The 16755-nt window shown below is 34.8% G+C and overlaps 1 protein-coding gene across 1 annotated transcript in view; it reads left to right on the forward strand.

Moving 5' to 3' along the window:
• The window catches only part of LOC142977068 (uncharacterized), a 40812-nt gene extending 33678 nt beyond the window's left edge, over positions 1 to 7134 (forward strand). Inside the window, exons 2-4 of the mRNA XM_076120758.1 lie at positions 3075 to 3134; positions 4632 to 4706; positions 4782 to 7134. Coding sequence (XP_075976873.1) covers positions 3075 to 3134; positions 4632 to 4706; positions 4782 to 5780 — 1134 coding nt within the window. The 3' untranslated portion in view covers positions 5781 to 7134. The remainder of the gene's footprint in view (positions 1 to 3074; positions 3135 to 4631; positions 4707 to 4781) is intronic.
• Positions 7135 to 16755: the final 9621 nt, after the last annotated feature.

Here is a 16755-nt window from a genome sequence, read left to right on the forward strand (position 1 = left end):
CTGATACAATTTAATTGATGCTACCTCCACTTCAATAGAACTTTCTTCCTCATACAATTATGCTTTTCCTTCAATAGATACATTATAAATCAAAAGTTAATCAACTCCAAACTACCGATTGCACAAGTGATTAATCTCCAAGATGTGTCGTTAGATTAAAGGAGAAAAAGTTGTTTACATATCATATTTCGTAAGTCACTGGCATTTATTTTGTACGGACCTCTGGTTTGACCCCCAAGAGCGCGCGCTCGTTACCCACAAAACAAAATGATAAATGAAGATCATCGGTAGTTGCGCGTTACATAAACGCTGATGGATTGATTGTAAACGACCGTGTGTGCCCATCGATCGATTAGTTCCTGCTCCGGCGCAGCCTGAGGCTCGACTTATTGACGATTATCTTTAATGGATTTCGTAAACTCTTTAAGTGTTGGTATGCAACATCCTGACTCGCCTCTAAAATGTAATACATCCTTGATCCTAATTTTCTTTCGAGATTAACGGTTGACTCGAAATAACTATTAAGATGCGTGTTAGAACGTTTACCGGCCCACTTTTTTGTTCTTAGTTTAAATTTATTGACTTGAACGATATTTAAATTCCTTCTGTATGTATCTAGAGTTCGATCTCTAAGTGATCCGTTTTTTCTCTCGACGTTATCCGAAGTCAAATACGAAAGATTAATTAAATAATATTCAATAAACGTTGTTTGATTAACAAAAGGGTAATCTGCGGCGGCATCTAACACAAATACGAGGCCACTCGACAGGCTGTGTTTTCAATCACCGTCATTCATTATTCACTCACTTCCCTTTGCAGTTGCCGAAGTATATTCACGTCGTTTTGTTTTGTTTAACTTTCATATTTCAAACTCTCGAAGGCAAAGTCGTGCGATACAATACTTGTAATAATTGAATCGGTTAAAAGTCTCGCGTATTTGGAAAGGCGAAAGTTGATTATCTGATGCTTATTATAACTTGTTCCGACTCAAAACAAAGTAAAACTAATAGTCTAGGATCAGGCAAGATGCCTTGAGCGGAGTATCTTTTTAATTCGCTTGATTTATGAGGTCTATTTTTAAGAGCAACTGGAATGAGAATGTAGTAAGTATAGTTGGTGTTTTTATAGTCGGCGCATTGCGCACTCAATCTCGAGTATATTTTTTGTTGTCATTAGTTGACGTGAAATAACACTCCTGAGCTGTAGTATCGTGGTAGGAAAAAAATAAATTGTGTGAAAAATTACGATGATTACATCTAATAATGGTTGATGGTCGGAGTCGTTTGATGGCCTCTGCCACAGATTGGCATCATTAACCGCAATGATAGTGACCTAAAAGAGTAATTTTGTTTTCCTTTGCTACTCTTTGTTCGCTACTTGCTTTCTAAAGCATTTGTTTTATGACATAGTAGGGTTGGATTGTAATGATCGTAAATAATCAGTCTATTCCAGGTTGAACAGTGAACATTCTCGTGTAAACTTATCTGAATGTCAATAATAACATCCGGGAGAGAGAATAAGATTAATCAAATGGCCACTATTTAGATAAAACGCGATTAAACCAGCGTTTTTATTAGGAGCCACGCTTACTTTAAACGTTTCCTCTAAAATCCGATAGAAAATTAACTGTTAAATAAATAACAAAAGTGTGCATGTTTTGACTTCTTTAATACTTATAAATAACTAGAATACTCGTCAAAGACGCGTGCGTACTAAATAAAAATTTGTTTCTCTCGCCAAGAGGGATTTAAAAGTTGCTCCAATGTGCTATTATACTTTATTTACAGCGTATAACGGATCAAACAAAAATATTTAAAGCAGGAATTGTCACTCTTCACATAAACTCTTCATCACGACATAAAACATTTGACATTTAGGCCACTACAGTGTGTCCCAGCAGTGCTCCATTGGCATATCAGGCAATTAAAGCGACCGTTCGGCCGACGGTAAGCAGATGCCCGTCAGTTTTATCAAATACATTAAACTGGTTGCTCGAATCGAACATTTATTTTCTTTTTTTTAGCCCGCACATAAAACCCTCTCGGAACTGAGTCGAGATAACGAGTAATGTATTGGTGCCCCGTCGAATAATTAAATGTCCCTTTTATATTGAGTTTGGCCGAAATTAAAGTGCGATGTCCAGGCGCTAATTAAGAACTTTTTAGTTGGTAGCTTCACTATCGGTCTATGTCAACTATATTAAGCGCATTAGGTTTTATGAGGCAATGAGATTATTTGTGAATTTGTGTCAAAGTAAAGTGTGATAGTCGATAAATGAAGTAAAGCAACATAGAAATAGGTACTGTAAGCCGTAAAATATTAATTTATATTTTAGTTTCTCACTGGTTTACGTAATAAAATGTAGAACGATTTATGATGAAGTTGCTGTAATGTAGACATTTAAAATGACTGCGTAATCAAGGTTTTATATGTTTTTTAAGAAAAACAACAACCATAGTATTTAGACATAGCAATTATAATAATTAGACGCCAGCAAAATATTATACAAGAACAAAACCTTAACACAAGAATCTTTTAGTACGTGCTAACTATGTAGGTGTATAACTCAATACCTTTAAGTTTCCTTCACTTGAAATGACTTTCCTTTTTAAGACCCAAACTGCAAATTCCCAGCCATATTATTAGTCTTGAAGTCAATGCACCGAGTGAAATATTTATTTGCCCCTTAAAAGTGTCTAGCGCTAATAAACTATGAATTTAAGTGTTCGTTGTTCAATTTTCAAACATATAGTTAAGCGTAATAAATACGTCTGTAGCAAATTGTTTCCTGCACCTAAAATATTTAGTCTCTTCTCGTACCTTTGTCTATAGCTATTTAAAAGAATAAGAAATTTTATAGTTTCTCAAGGTGTGGTGGTTATCATAAAAACGACAGGATCTTACATTTACAAGAATACCATAAAATTATTTTGAATAGTAGTTATATAAATAAGAACAATAAAGTCTTATTATTGAGTAATAAAAAGTTTATAATCATTGTAAAGATGGATTTAATTTTAAATTTAAGTTTTTTTACATGTGAGTAGTTTGTCATTTTTGATATTTGTTCGCAGTTCGCGGCGCCGCGGCCCGGCGGGGAGTCATCGTGTTTGCAAGGCCCCGACTGTTTTATGGTAAGTGTTCAAGATACGTGCCTAACTTGGAGCCCTGCACTGTATAATGTTACAAGAGAGAAGAAAAGCTGAATCTACATGCAACACATCGATTTCAGGCCATTTACAGCTTAAAACTTCAGATGGTGCTCCTGTATTTCCTAAACACTTATATTGTCAGTTTAAACGTAATTTTAAATTTCTTCTTACTCTCAACTTAAACAATTACGGCTGGGTTAGTGTTAAAGAAAAATCATAAAATCTTTCTAATGATTTTAAAATCTGCGGCTTGAAGAATCATAAAGTTTTAAAGTACCTTCTCTAATTTGTTTTAATTACAGCATTTTCTTAGGAATCCTTTTTTTTCCAAAGAATTATAATAATAGACCGCGAATCTTCGAGATTTATAGTTCTTTTACGATTTTAGTTTTGATAAAAGTGCTGTATTCTCTCAGCAGTTGCTAAATTCCTGGTAATCTTACTTTCTCGTACATTTAATATTACAATTATTTTACGGCATATTTACGACACATAGGTTGTTAAAGTAACATAGTATAAAATTATTTATTGAAAAATCATTTTCAATATTCTGTCTTAATATTTTTCAATCATCGCGTCTTTTAAGAATACGCTATGAAACTCTTGTTTCACACCTCTCGTTCCTTCTTAAAGTATTATTGCGAAAATTGAATTTGTTCTTACAAAACATCTGCAGGTTTAAAGCTAAAACCGATAAATTCTCACTTGGAATGGTGCGGATTCCGTACGACGCGCGACGGTACCTTTTGTCAATACCAGTAATTAATAATCGCGGTTCGCCCGTTCTTATAAATTATTAAAGCTTACCGAGGCGAGAGCGGCGTCAAGTTAACGTCAACTCCAACTAATGAGCGTTTCCAATGACAAATGCTGCATTCGAGGGGCTGAGTAGTCAAATTTGGCTGGATGTGCCTGTCCACAGGATTAACCAGATTTATTTATTGCTTCGAAATGAAAAATTAAATCGAAAAAGTTGACTAGAATGCTTGAAATAATGCAAATATGAGATATTAAAATAATTTATACGACTTTAAACCTGCAGTAAACGTTAAATTAATTATACCTCGTAATTAAATAATTACTTGTGTGTGTGATAATATATTTTCATAATTGCTTAGACGCGTAAAATGTTAACATTTTTAGCGTATTATCTGATTTCTGCCTCATTATTTTAAGTTCCCATGTCTCTACAACATCAGTAATGAGCTCGCTCCAATTCTGAAAGTAATGACAAACGACTATATCCACACTCTAGTCGCCACGACCACCCGATAACGCACACTAATTTGACAAAAAATATTTCGTTTGAACACACTGCCTCGGATGAACATTAAGTTTAAAATTTGTCTGTGTCAGTACACACTACTCATTTGTCGTAATGACCGACATGATAATAAATCAAAGGAGTTCAAAAGACTAGTTTAATTGTGACGAATCTGTGATGTGATGGTTTTGTACAGTATCCGTTTGTTGTTACAGTGTTGGGAAAACTGTGAACTACTGCAGTCCAACTACCAAGTTTGGGGAGCGATTTGTGAAGAAAAAGATATTTGCGTAAGTTGCACCTTTGAAAAAGCTTTATTTGTTTGGTTAAATAAATAGAGGGTCTTATTGAATCTTTGTTTACAGTTCCCCGGCTGCAAAATTGCATGTGAATTTCATGCGGAAGCGGCACGAGCATCTCAAACGCAGCCTGTCATCCACACAAAGGGCGAAGGGGTGATGCGTGTGAGTGGAGCGCTTGCCCGCTGGCCGCCTCCCGCTCCCCGCGCCGCTTCTCGTCCAGCGCCCTTAGTCTACGTTGTGATGCGCCGCGCTGCAGAAGGCCCATGGCGTCAGATCATACAAACACAAGCCCTTGCAACACGCGTCCCTTCCAATAACGAAGGAGCGCTCCTACGTGTTCTCGTCGTAGATCCTCTGGGTCTAGTCACCATTTACAGTCCTGATGAAACTTGGGTAGCTCATGACACGAATATATCCAATCATGATGAGCACAAATGGACTTTGAAAGAAATATCTCTCATTCACCAAAAAGTGCTAGTTATTGGTGAAATTGCATGGGAACCAAGAATAGCCCGAGGAGTATATTTAGTTACTTGGGAAGTCGACGGTGGAGGCCTAAAAGGCAATCTATTTACAGACTCTACCAGAGTCACTTTGTCATTGTGGCCAGACACTGTCTACCATATTCAAGTAGAACTTGTTTCTCGCACTCCAGGCGTAGATAATGATAGGTCTGAAACTATGACCATCGATACCAGCAGAGCTCAACGCGTTTCAACTGAAAGCGTGCAGGATGTTCAAGTAAGCGAGGGAGACCGCTTGATGTCTGTTCTCGTTAGCTCAATGAGAGGGGAAAGAGTACCAGAACGTTCTCCAGACTCTGAGTTAGTGCTTGGCTGTTTGTCAGCGATGATTGCCTTTGGATTAGCTGTACTTGCTGCAGTATTATGGAGGCGGAGACGACGAGGCACATTCCCAGGAACCAACGTGTATGTCGGTTCATCTTCTGTGCTGAAACGAAAGCTCGTTGAGGACTTCGCCCCAGCGGCACATTGTTTCCAGCCCGTTCTGGTGCCGGAGACACCGACTAATGATTCGTTGCCCCGCGACGTAGTGGTGTGACGTCACAGCTTCGATATGCTGTCGGTGGAAGACCGCATCTTCAGTTCCTAAGCATTTGGACGAAATTCTCGTAAAGACAAGTAGTTCAAGTGAACAGAAGTGTTGTTTGTGATACTCTAAACTCATACATACGAGTGATTTAAGTGAAAGTTAAATTGCATTTATTGTGGAATGTCGTGTAACTTGTAACGTTGTAAATTGTAATGGACTTTGGAACACTGTATGTAAATGCTGCTGTAATAAAAATTACTCGTGTAATTTTGTTTGTACGTAGACTTAGGTGATTGTAAATTAAAAAGTTACTACTTATAAATGTATTTATGAAACACAGTAAGGTTAAACACCAGAAAACATTAGCTATGTACATATGTTAAGAAGAAATAGTACCTAAATGATAATTTTCTAAAGTATAACTTGATTTGTACTGCTTGTAAATAAATAACTGTAATGCGTGTACCGGAATCGATGTTCAATTTCAATTCGTTTTGTATTTCTAAGTAAAATATCGGGATCTGCTATAAACATACGAATTCGAGATTTCAAATTTAGTTTTAGAGTCCATAGCTACTCAAGTGACATTATCAAAAACGTTGTCCTTCATTACTTGGAATGTAAAACCAAATATGAAATTATCGTATTATTGTAGTCGACTGTTATACGGAATCAAGTTTATTAGACTAATTGGTATAAATATCTAGAACTATTTTTACAACTAGTCCTTATTATCGTTTAGTTAAAACATAGTTATTAGATATATTTTACGATAATAGTTTTGATGAGGTTCTTACTCATTCTAGTGAAACTTTACGACGTCTTCAGCAATAAACATACATGTATGTATTTGTAAATAATGGAAACATTTATTGTAAAAACATAACAGAGAAATTATATTTTTCTTGGCCTATGACAGATATTTGTAGAATTACGGGTGGATGTATCAATGTTTGATTTATCAGATAATACTATTTCTGTTCGTATGTGATATGCCCATTCCCCTTGATAAGTGTCTCTCTCAATCTTTTAGCCATATGTACGTAATAAATACGTTTCTCTCTCACAGTGTAGTGTCATAATTATTTGTTTAAAGTTGATGTTAGACTTTAAACACTTGTACTTAATAACTTTAGTTTTGTTTCGTAGTGCAAAAGTGTAAAAGAGACCAAAATTATATTTTATTTGAAACAAATTTTGGTTCTGTGACAACCAAAATCCGAGTAGAACGTAAGTTAGGAGCTTAATTAAATTTATTTATTTTTTGTGATTAATTAGTACCTTCACTCGATTTTGTAAATAAATGAATTGCTATAAATGATGATGCTGATCTTTAACGTGTATAAATAAATATGTCTGCCAAATTAAAGCCTTGTTTCAATCTATCGGCATTGTATCCATTGACGTTGAAAAAAATATAGGTGCTATTGTTCTGACCGTCTTTTGTCTCAAATACTGGTCGAAGAATCTTTCCAGCGTTGCCGGAACGACGTTTGAATAAAAACTAAATACTTCGGTAATTTATATAATTTAGAGTGGAGGGAAAGAATGACGGCTAACGAACGGTTCTGACACCTTAAGCGAGATTACCGAACTTTTTCATTACATTCTCGAACTGTCTTGACGGTTTATAAACGAGTGTTGGGCAATTACCGTTTTTATTCGATGATATTTTAAAGGCATCGAACGTTTCAGCATTAGTGCATATTTCGATGCATACCAAACACTAGTGTTCGCCCACGGTTTCTTCACAAGTTTCTTACGGTATTAAGTAATTTATATGTGTTGTTACAAACAAAAATATTTGATATGTTTATTCATTAGACGATTACATCACGATAATGTTATCGTTAACAAGACTTCGCTTGAAACAGATTTAAATTATTATCAATAGGAATGAAAAATATTCATAGGGTGTTCAATATTTATTATACATGTCAGTTGTATAATAATATGTCAGTTTTGATATTTTATAACTATTGAAAAATTATTTACAACCATTTAATACTTTTGGGATTTACCGCTTGAATAAACATCAATAAAAGCAATCATTTCATAAAATCCTTTAGACAAACACAGAGATTTAACTCTGGTTAAAGGAGACCATTGGGGCCGTCATACCTCCCTGGATAAAACGGTACCATTGTCTAGGGATTAACGTCAACGAATTTGTTGTCAACAAACGCCTGATCAAACAAAAAGATTTGTGCGTCAAAGCATCAAGGTACCCCATTCGAACTATTGTCATCCTGTCCGTGCCGGCTTAAATACTTAACCAGAAATTTTCGATATAACGGGCCACAACAATGACTTCTCTTTCAAAACGCACGTCGAAAAAACTCGCCGTCGCTGGGCGATTCGAAGAAAAAATGAAATAAGTAATCGTAAATTCCGTCCTATCTTTTAAAAAGCCAATTACGAAGTTTGAGTTTCATTAAATTGAGAAATCCATTAAGCTAATCGCTAAGTTGGGAGCCACCGACGTGACGATTATGAAAAGGTTATTCCGACATGCAAATGCGAAGGCATCTTAATGTAAATTACGTGTAAATGGAGGACAGAATCGACATTCTGAACTATAATAGACGACTGCATTCACGGATCCCCATATTTCACGTCTCGAGATTAGATATAGGCTTTTTGTTTTCACATCATTAAATTCGAATCACGATACTTTTTTTATAGAAAAAAATATAGTTAAGATAACAGCCCTTTAGTATCGGCTTCTAGTTTTTCCCATTCGTTTTCATTAAGAAAAAAGTTATTCAGTTTGCTTTGAAAATCTATGATTATGGTAACGTACAGCCATATATTTTAGTTACCCATTTTATTCTTGGCCCGCGGTTCTAGTATAAAGCATAGGCTCATAAATAACGGGGAAAATAGAAGGTGAATGCTTCCACGAGTATCCTTTTGGGAGCAGCCAAAGCATTCTTTTAAGATTTATTACAGAACTTGAGCACATTACTTATTCCTTATGTGCCTTTGGTTACGATAGTCCCTTAAATGTAGACACTTTTTCGGTGCATTTCGTTTTTAATCACACTGATTGATACGAATTTTTGTGGTAGATTCATGCAATCTCATTAGTACTGAAATGTTGCTAATTTTACGATAATAACACATGTTACATTTTTATAGACTTGCCTTTAAATTTATGGTAAAATTTTGTCAGGACTAGCCATTCAACAAGAAAAAAATGTCGATAAGAAACGCTAACAGGTTTACCTATGTTACTTTATCGCACGATATCACCAACAGGCCAACACGGCAAAACGCTACAAGTCACAAGGAAAATATTGACATAGAGTCTTATTCCTACACAACACATAATACCCCATGATCTGGATTATCCCGCGATTACAAATCCTTACTCCACGTCGATAGATAACCTAACTTATTGCAAAAGATATTGCAATCGGGATATTTTAAGTTGATCCTATCTTAACTGCCGATGCAAAGCGAGTGTGTGGGACAGTCTTTCTTGTTAACGACATTCGGTACAACTATCTTTTATGTTACTGAAATCTAGTTTGATAGTGTTCGTCTGTTTATTTAAAGGTTGGGTTTGTTTCTATGTGTATCTTTCTATTGTAGGTGTCCCCGTAGTTAACCTCAACTTAGGCACTTCCAATGCTTTTAATACAAATAAATGATATTTTTGTTAAGAATAGAGTAGATATCTCCTTAAAAGTATTATTACAGAAACTGTCAACGAGAACAGATTGAATACACATGTAAAAATGAGCCTATAAAAGTTTCGCCTCGAAATTTCCTTACGATACATAAACCCTAAGACAAATGCATAAGTTGACCGCATTTCTGCAAACGCACCGCAATCTTTAGGATGTAATATAACAAACACCGTTATTCCGACTATCTTTTCCTGGAAACATGCAGAAGCTATTCTAAATTACTTCTTACTAAATTAAAATCTAATAACGCCTCCATCGGAAAGCTGGCCGCGGATGTGGACGTCCCGCCATTGAACATTCATTGTAGCGCAATTAACGATCCGGGAAGTATATTGCCATTATCACCACGCTTAGCAGTCCAATGGCGTTGGCATAATATAGTGTTATTGTAGGAGAGTACCCCCTTTGATGCAAAGCTTTTATCGTGCCCATGGGATGAGCTGGGGTGACTTATTTGTTGCGGCGATTGTACGTAAAACTCATGACTGAGGAAGTATTACAGGGAATAATTAGGTTTTTGGAGTTGATTGCCAGTTGTATTATTCTAGATAAGGCAGAATGTAAAAGGCTGTCAGGCACTTAACTAACTTTGACGAAAGGTTGATTGCCGCAATTAAATAAAAAAGGCTGTTTTACGTTTGTTTGTGTATTAATTTATCTACTTAGCAAATTAATTGCATTTGTTGAATTGGTAACATATGTACATTATTTTTAGATCAAGAACTTGATGATGGTTTAAAGAATTGTGTTAACGTTACTAAGGAAAACGGGAACGCAATATTTGAGTGGCAATAAAAAAGAAAAGCGTTAAAAGAGATAGGCGTACTTGAAAATAATAAAAAGGGTACAAACAGCAATAAAATTGGGCGATGCAATATTTTATATTATACAATTTATTTAACATTACTGCGGGACGAGCAATCCTTACTAATTTTATACCTTTACTTGTTTACTTTCCAACTCGATCTACATTATAGTAGTACGTCTACTTCAATTACTGACAGTCCATATAAACCTTTGTAGCTTTTTCATCATCCCATTATGAGTATCTTCGCTTCTCTAATAGAGAGACTAAACGTTAATCAACAGGATAGCAGACTTTTAAATGCTTTAATTACATTAATAATGCGAGTGCACACGGAACATTAAAATTTTATTGCATCCATTTACTTTGAGTAGTCTAACGCAGATTAGATGTCGGAAACTCACGTTATGCGATTACTAGTAGCCTTAATGACTGTCAGATGGACATTTCAAGTGCTCCGGGCAGTTTATCTGAACCACAGGTTTGCATCTAGAGCTGTTTCTTATCATATTTATATATCGTGGATATGTTTGTGTATCAGCAGTTTTATATCGGGATATCCGTATGCGTTTCCCAGTGAAATGGTTAAGATAAGCTTGACCGGATATTGACAGTAACTGTTTATCCCTTTTTTACATTGGATTAAAAAATTTAGTACTTTAATCCCAAAAAGAAGTAGCTCCTCATTCGTATTGCTTTGAATGAATGAAAAACTCTTTATTGTACTTTAGAAGAAAAATGTATAAAGATAAAGACAGTCTCTTCATTGATTGTTCTATCTTTAACCGGAAAATAAATATCCTCAACGTGTTTAAATAGCATAATAATTAAGAAAATATGAGCTATATATTTTTAACGACCGTCTGCTTTAAAGACTAAAAGCTCTACAATACTGATTAATAGACATTAAAAGTCCTGGCCTCTTTAATTTTCCTTGAACATTCATATATTATGTGAAAGGTAAATCATTTATTAATTACAAAGGCTCAAAAACCCTCGGGTAGTAAATGTTAATTGATAGTAAATCCACGTTGCGCAATTACCACTAGTCTTGGCTGTCAGTTGGACATTTCAAGAGCCCACAACGCGTCTGCTTATCTGCACTCGCGGCAGTGCATTTATCAAAGAGAGGCCGTTTCATACTACACAGCCTGTGAAAGCGAGTTGTAAGTATTCATTAGGGATTTTACTGGAGAATATTAAAATTTATAAATACGGCTTAAGTTAATGCTGTTCTAGGATAAAGATTTGCATTACTTTGTTGGGTCGTAGTTAAAATAAGCATAAAAATTGTGCTATTGTATTTTTATTGTTTATAGTTCTTAAAACATTTTCGTACAATGTGTAGAAAGATTTGAATATATAGTTAGTCCTTTCAGAATTGTGAAGCTAACGTTTTTACAGAGTATAAACTGATCGGAATGTACGACATGATGAATGGATGTAAATGAAACTAAAAAAGTTTGTAAGGATCGTATTCAGTGGCGTTCTTTAATCTCTGCCTACCACTATAGAAAAAATACGTGACTATATTTGTGATTGAAGTGTAAAATTAAATTATCTTCTGAAATATGTGTGTAGGTTTTACTGCTATAATCAAATAACTTTTCAGTTCACGGATACAAACGGTGTCTAAAACTCCTTACCGCTAAGTAGCATATTCATTCGTAAATTTTCATTATGCAAGATGTTGTGCCACATTCAGCGTTCAACGGCCTCACACCACCTTTTGTTTTACATGCCAATAAATCGATATTTACGGTAGCCGTAAAGGGAGCAGCTTTTTGTAAGATTATTTTCACATTTACAATAATAATATTCACTATTATCGTTAACTTATATTATTTATGCACCAAAAAATCCTTTTATTGTAAGACTTACAGTTTAAAACACATTTTACGGCATGATTTTGACTCTTAAATCCGCGATAAAGTGAAACGTGGCGGAAATTTTATGTTAAAATGAAAAGCTGTTTACTTTTTATGTTGTTTTGTTTTATTGTATCTCAATGGTACTAATGCTCGAGGGTAAACGGAGCCGATTGCTACACGTCGAAGATCTGTCCGAACAAACGAACAAATTTTAATTAAGCGAAACATTTTCTATCACTAGCCAATTCGCATTGCTCGGTGAATGCTCACATGTTCTGGAAATTGTGTTTATTTTATTATAACCAGATTGTTTTAGCAGATTGCTGATAACTGCCTGTATCTAATATATTAGGTAATAACCAATCAAATCTTGTTTGAATTTACTGAATCTTCACGGATATTATTTGTTTATTTATGCCCTTGTTTAAGAAATAATTCGCAACAACTTGCTAAAAGTTTTACAATACTATAAATTAAACATTTATTGTATAATTGGATGATAAAAAGACCTGCAAGTAAGGAGCGTTTGTGCAAAGAAAATAAGGAATCGTTAATTCGAATCGGACCTTTTTACAAAATTGGGGTGAATTGCTTTTGTCTGATTGTTTGTGAAAGTCTTACTAATTTTTATTTTTATGACAAAACTTATAACAAGTAAATTTATTTACTACACATGTTGCGAAGTCAAATACGTCTACTACGCCTAAGAATATTTCATAACTCTACACCCAATGCGTACAAATATAAAATGCTTCTGTAAACCCAGTGTATACTAGCAAAACTGCTCTGACAGTTTGATTCGTCGAACTGAGTGGGTAATGTGAAGCGGCTTAAGCCCGAGGGAGCTGGTGCGCCGGCGCAGTAATGGGCGGCTGTCAGCGCGTGGGCGATCGGCTAAACATCACGTTGTAAATACACGGTAAATATTTGTCTTCAATATAATTACTGTAATTGTTCCCGTGTTGACGAGCCGGTTCATTAAATTAATTGAGTATTTTAAAGCAATTTGAGGTGTTAATGTCTCGCCAATGTCTGGCTGGATCGGTTTGTTTATTTTTTTTCTTGAGTGAAGAACCGCTACGAAAAAAAGAAAAAGTATGTAGTTTAAAAATAGTTTGATTCAAGAACAGTCGTTAAATCTTTTTATATGAAAGCAACACCATATCGGAGTTACTAATGTTTATAAAAATAAAGAAATGCAGAATCCTATTTTATTACTTGTAGTAATAAAACAATATTCCTTGTGTTCTATAGTTTTAAAACCTATGTAATTTGAGTAGGAGTCTATTTGTGTTTGTATAAGTACGCTATTACTTGCCCACTTTACAAGTTCATAAATATAGTAGATTACATTTATTTGTAATTCGAGCTAAGCCGTTTCAATACCCTGCAATCTTGCATAATTGGCATGTACTGGAATAGACTTATTGGAATCCGCGAAGCTTGTAATACTCAAGGTAAACATTATTTAACTTTACTGAAACTTTAAGTTAATTGAAAATGCAGAAGTAGTTAGTAGGTTTGTTGAACTTAACAAAATAATATGTGAATATAATTTCTTATAAGTTGCAGGTATCTCACAAATATTTTAAATGCGGAAGTGTGTACAAATTCTTTAACGCCGGAATTATTGACGCAATTTAAATATATTTTTGGAAGGTTATTTATTATATTCCGGAAAGGTACGTATTCTTCTTTGTCAAAAAAATCATAGTGTAAGGAAAGTACACTTGTATTTCATCGTCATAAACAACCAAGCTACCGTATCCGTCTTCAAGTTCAAATTTCATCGTAACTACATTTACCACATTTACGTATGTATTGCTCCATCGATACACGATGCAGAGATTATCCGAGGTTGCTCCCAACACAACTATTACTCTAGATACCGATATCAGAGGTACTTATGAATAAACACTTAGCGATATTGAATGCAACCCGTTTACGCCTCTCTACGGGGATGCTGAGATCGAAATTACCCCTTTTTACGTTTATGGGGAACAAGTCAGCACCTCTTTTATTATTGTAATATTTATATTAATATAACTTTATGCTAGTTATTATATTTTTTTTTTAATAAACCCAAGACTTATCTCAGGTGCATAAAATAAGCGTGTTCTTATTGACAATGATATAAGAAAAAGATTGTGTGAAGCAGTTATTTATAAAAATAAAACAAAAATTTTACAGCAGTTAAGGTTAACAAAAGGAACATAGAAAGTATGTTCTAAGAATCTGTAATACAGTACACGATCTGTGTCCATGAACCAGCTCACACAAAAAATATTTTCCGACAAGAATTCTCGACAAATTCTATTAGTATTTGAGAAATTTCTAAGAAAAAAATCTTCTAAATTACACGATGCTTAAAGTAGCTAAAAATAAATTAAGGTTCCGTGATTTAAGGGTGATTTCTAGAGCTATGGCAACACATAACAGGACGCTACCTCCCGCCGGTAGCAATCAATCAATAATTCGCGGAAGCGGAGAATTATCAGGGAATAGCTGTTTATAATCATTTAGAAATTACACACTAGCGCTAGATCAAATACGAGGGAAGCTCTATGAACGTTAATGAACTTCGCTTGATAAAGTTCCCATAACTGTAGTGTTTCACAAGATTTTCTCAAGAGATTGATTTTCGTATTTCTTGCTACGATGGGTAAGAAATTGCTACTGTATTTCACTCTTAATCAATATTACGCCCCGTTGCAACGTCTAGCTTGTATAACTACTAGTAAAGTCTTCCACCACAAACATAGATGTTTTGTGTGCTATAAACTTAAAACCCATAAGCCAAAATGATTTGATTGTAATGTTTCACAGCCTATACTGTCGGGTATAGAGGTCTTTCACAAACATATGGACTTTGATATTCTGGCTTCTCCCGTTTATTTGCAGATGCCACATTTAAGAAAGTTTTTTCGTTCTCATTAGAACACTATTCAAAATAAATCAATGACCGACGACCAAACAAGTTCTGCTAATAAATTTTAAACGAATCCAAAGAAATCAAGCGAGTAACTCACAGTGAAGTCTGCAACCACGGAACCTATCAGCTTTTTGAATCCAACAACTGTTTTTAAAGCTACGTGCGCCGTCAGTCAATCTCGTAATCACGTAGAACAAAATCGTGTCAGGTTTAAATTTCTAAGTAAAACAAAACAAATCGTTAGTCTATCACCAACGATCACGATAGTAACTTGTTTGGCGAAGTTGACTCTTACAAGTTGTGCGGAATAATAAGTAGTTGTTATTATAAAAAACTTTTTGTAAAAATATCTGATCAGTGCCCCTAGCGGGCTTCTAAGGGACTATTTGGCAATTCATTTCCAATGTCAAAATCTCGACACTCGACTTCACCGCCTATAGAGAATTGCGCTACAGCGCTCCTAGCGGGAGCCGTAGGAACTATATTTGCAGTAAATTTTGGAACGTCAAATTCTTGATAGTACCAACTGATGAGAATCGTGGATGATATCTGATGTTATACTTATCTGTTATTCATCACTGATCCCGAATATATTTTATTTTACTAAGCCAGTAGACGGCTTTATTTAAATATTTTTAAAAGACGAAAGTCTTTGAGTTTTTATTGCGAAACAAGATCAAAGTAATTCTTGTAATTCTTTTCGAGCTCTATCATAATTACAGTATATTTATCGTTCTCTTTACTGGTTTTGAATATTTCGTAGAATATGAGAATCAATTTTTTATACAAATAAAGAGTTTACCAAATAAAGAAGCTGTATATTTTAAATATTCCTATCTATTTATTATTGTACGAACTATTTCGCTTTTATTTTTATCTTTTAATGAACTGGAAATACCCATAACTGAACGTAAACATGTAGACCAATAAACTTGTGAAGTGGCAACTTAACCTAAATGGAGTCAAGTTGCTTTTAGATAAATTTAACTTTTAAATGATGATGGACATTCATAAAAACTACATAAAATAAAATATATAAATACAAATCATCATTAATATTCCTTTGTATCACAATAAAATTGTCGTATACCAACTGTTTGAATAGATATTATGCTAATACTATCATTCATACTTTACACTTCAAGTCAGAAATGTTTTTGTTCCAATCATTTTCACACACACAGAACACACACACACACAAACAATGTCAACTCGAGAGTCTGTCTCTCCAACGATTGTCATTGCATCGAGGAATTCGTCGTTCGAAACCAATAGAGCTTTTAATATAATATCAGTCAGGAATTTCAGGTTTACCGAACAATTGCACGTCCAATAAATACTTACCGGTACAACTAAATTCCTAACTTCCAGGACATCACATACCCACCTCAAGCCGAAAACTTTCAATTAACGTGCAAACTAGTCGAGGTATCAACAAATTAGTATTCAACTTCAATATCGGATCGGAACTTTGCTTGCAATTACCTATGAATAGTTGGTACGAGGTCCGAACTTGATTAAGTACAACAGGTGGCGTTAGCGGGTTAATAATTATAAACAAACCGGTTATAATAATTAGTAAGGGGGGCGTATGGGAGGGGCCCCAGTGTCCGCCGAGGCGTGGTCGCTTTTCGGCGACTCAAGCTCATGTATAATTTAACACGCGACTATGAAGTGGGCA

Source organism: Anticarsia gemmatalis, chromosome 12, assembly GCF_050436995.1.
Source record: "Anticarsia gemmatalis isolate Benzon Research Colony breed Stoneville strain chromosome 12, ilAntGemm2 primary, whole genome shotgun sequence".
NCBI classification, from domain to species: domain Eukaryota; kingdom Metazoa; phylum Arthropoda; class Insecta; order Lepidoptera; family Erebidae; genus Anticarsia; species Anticarsia gemmatalis.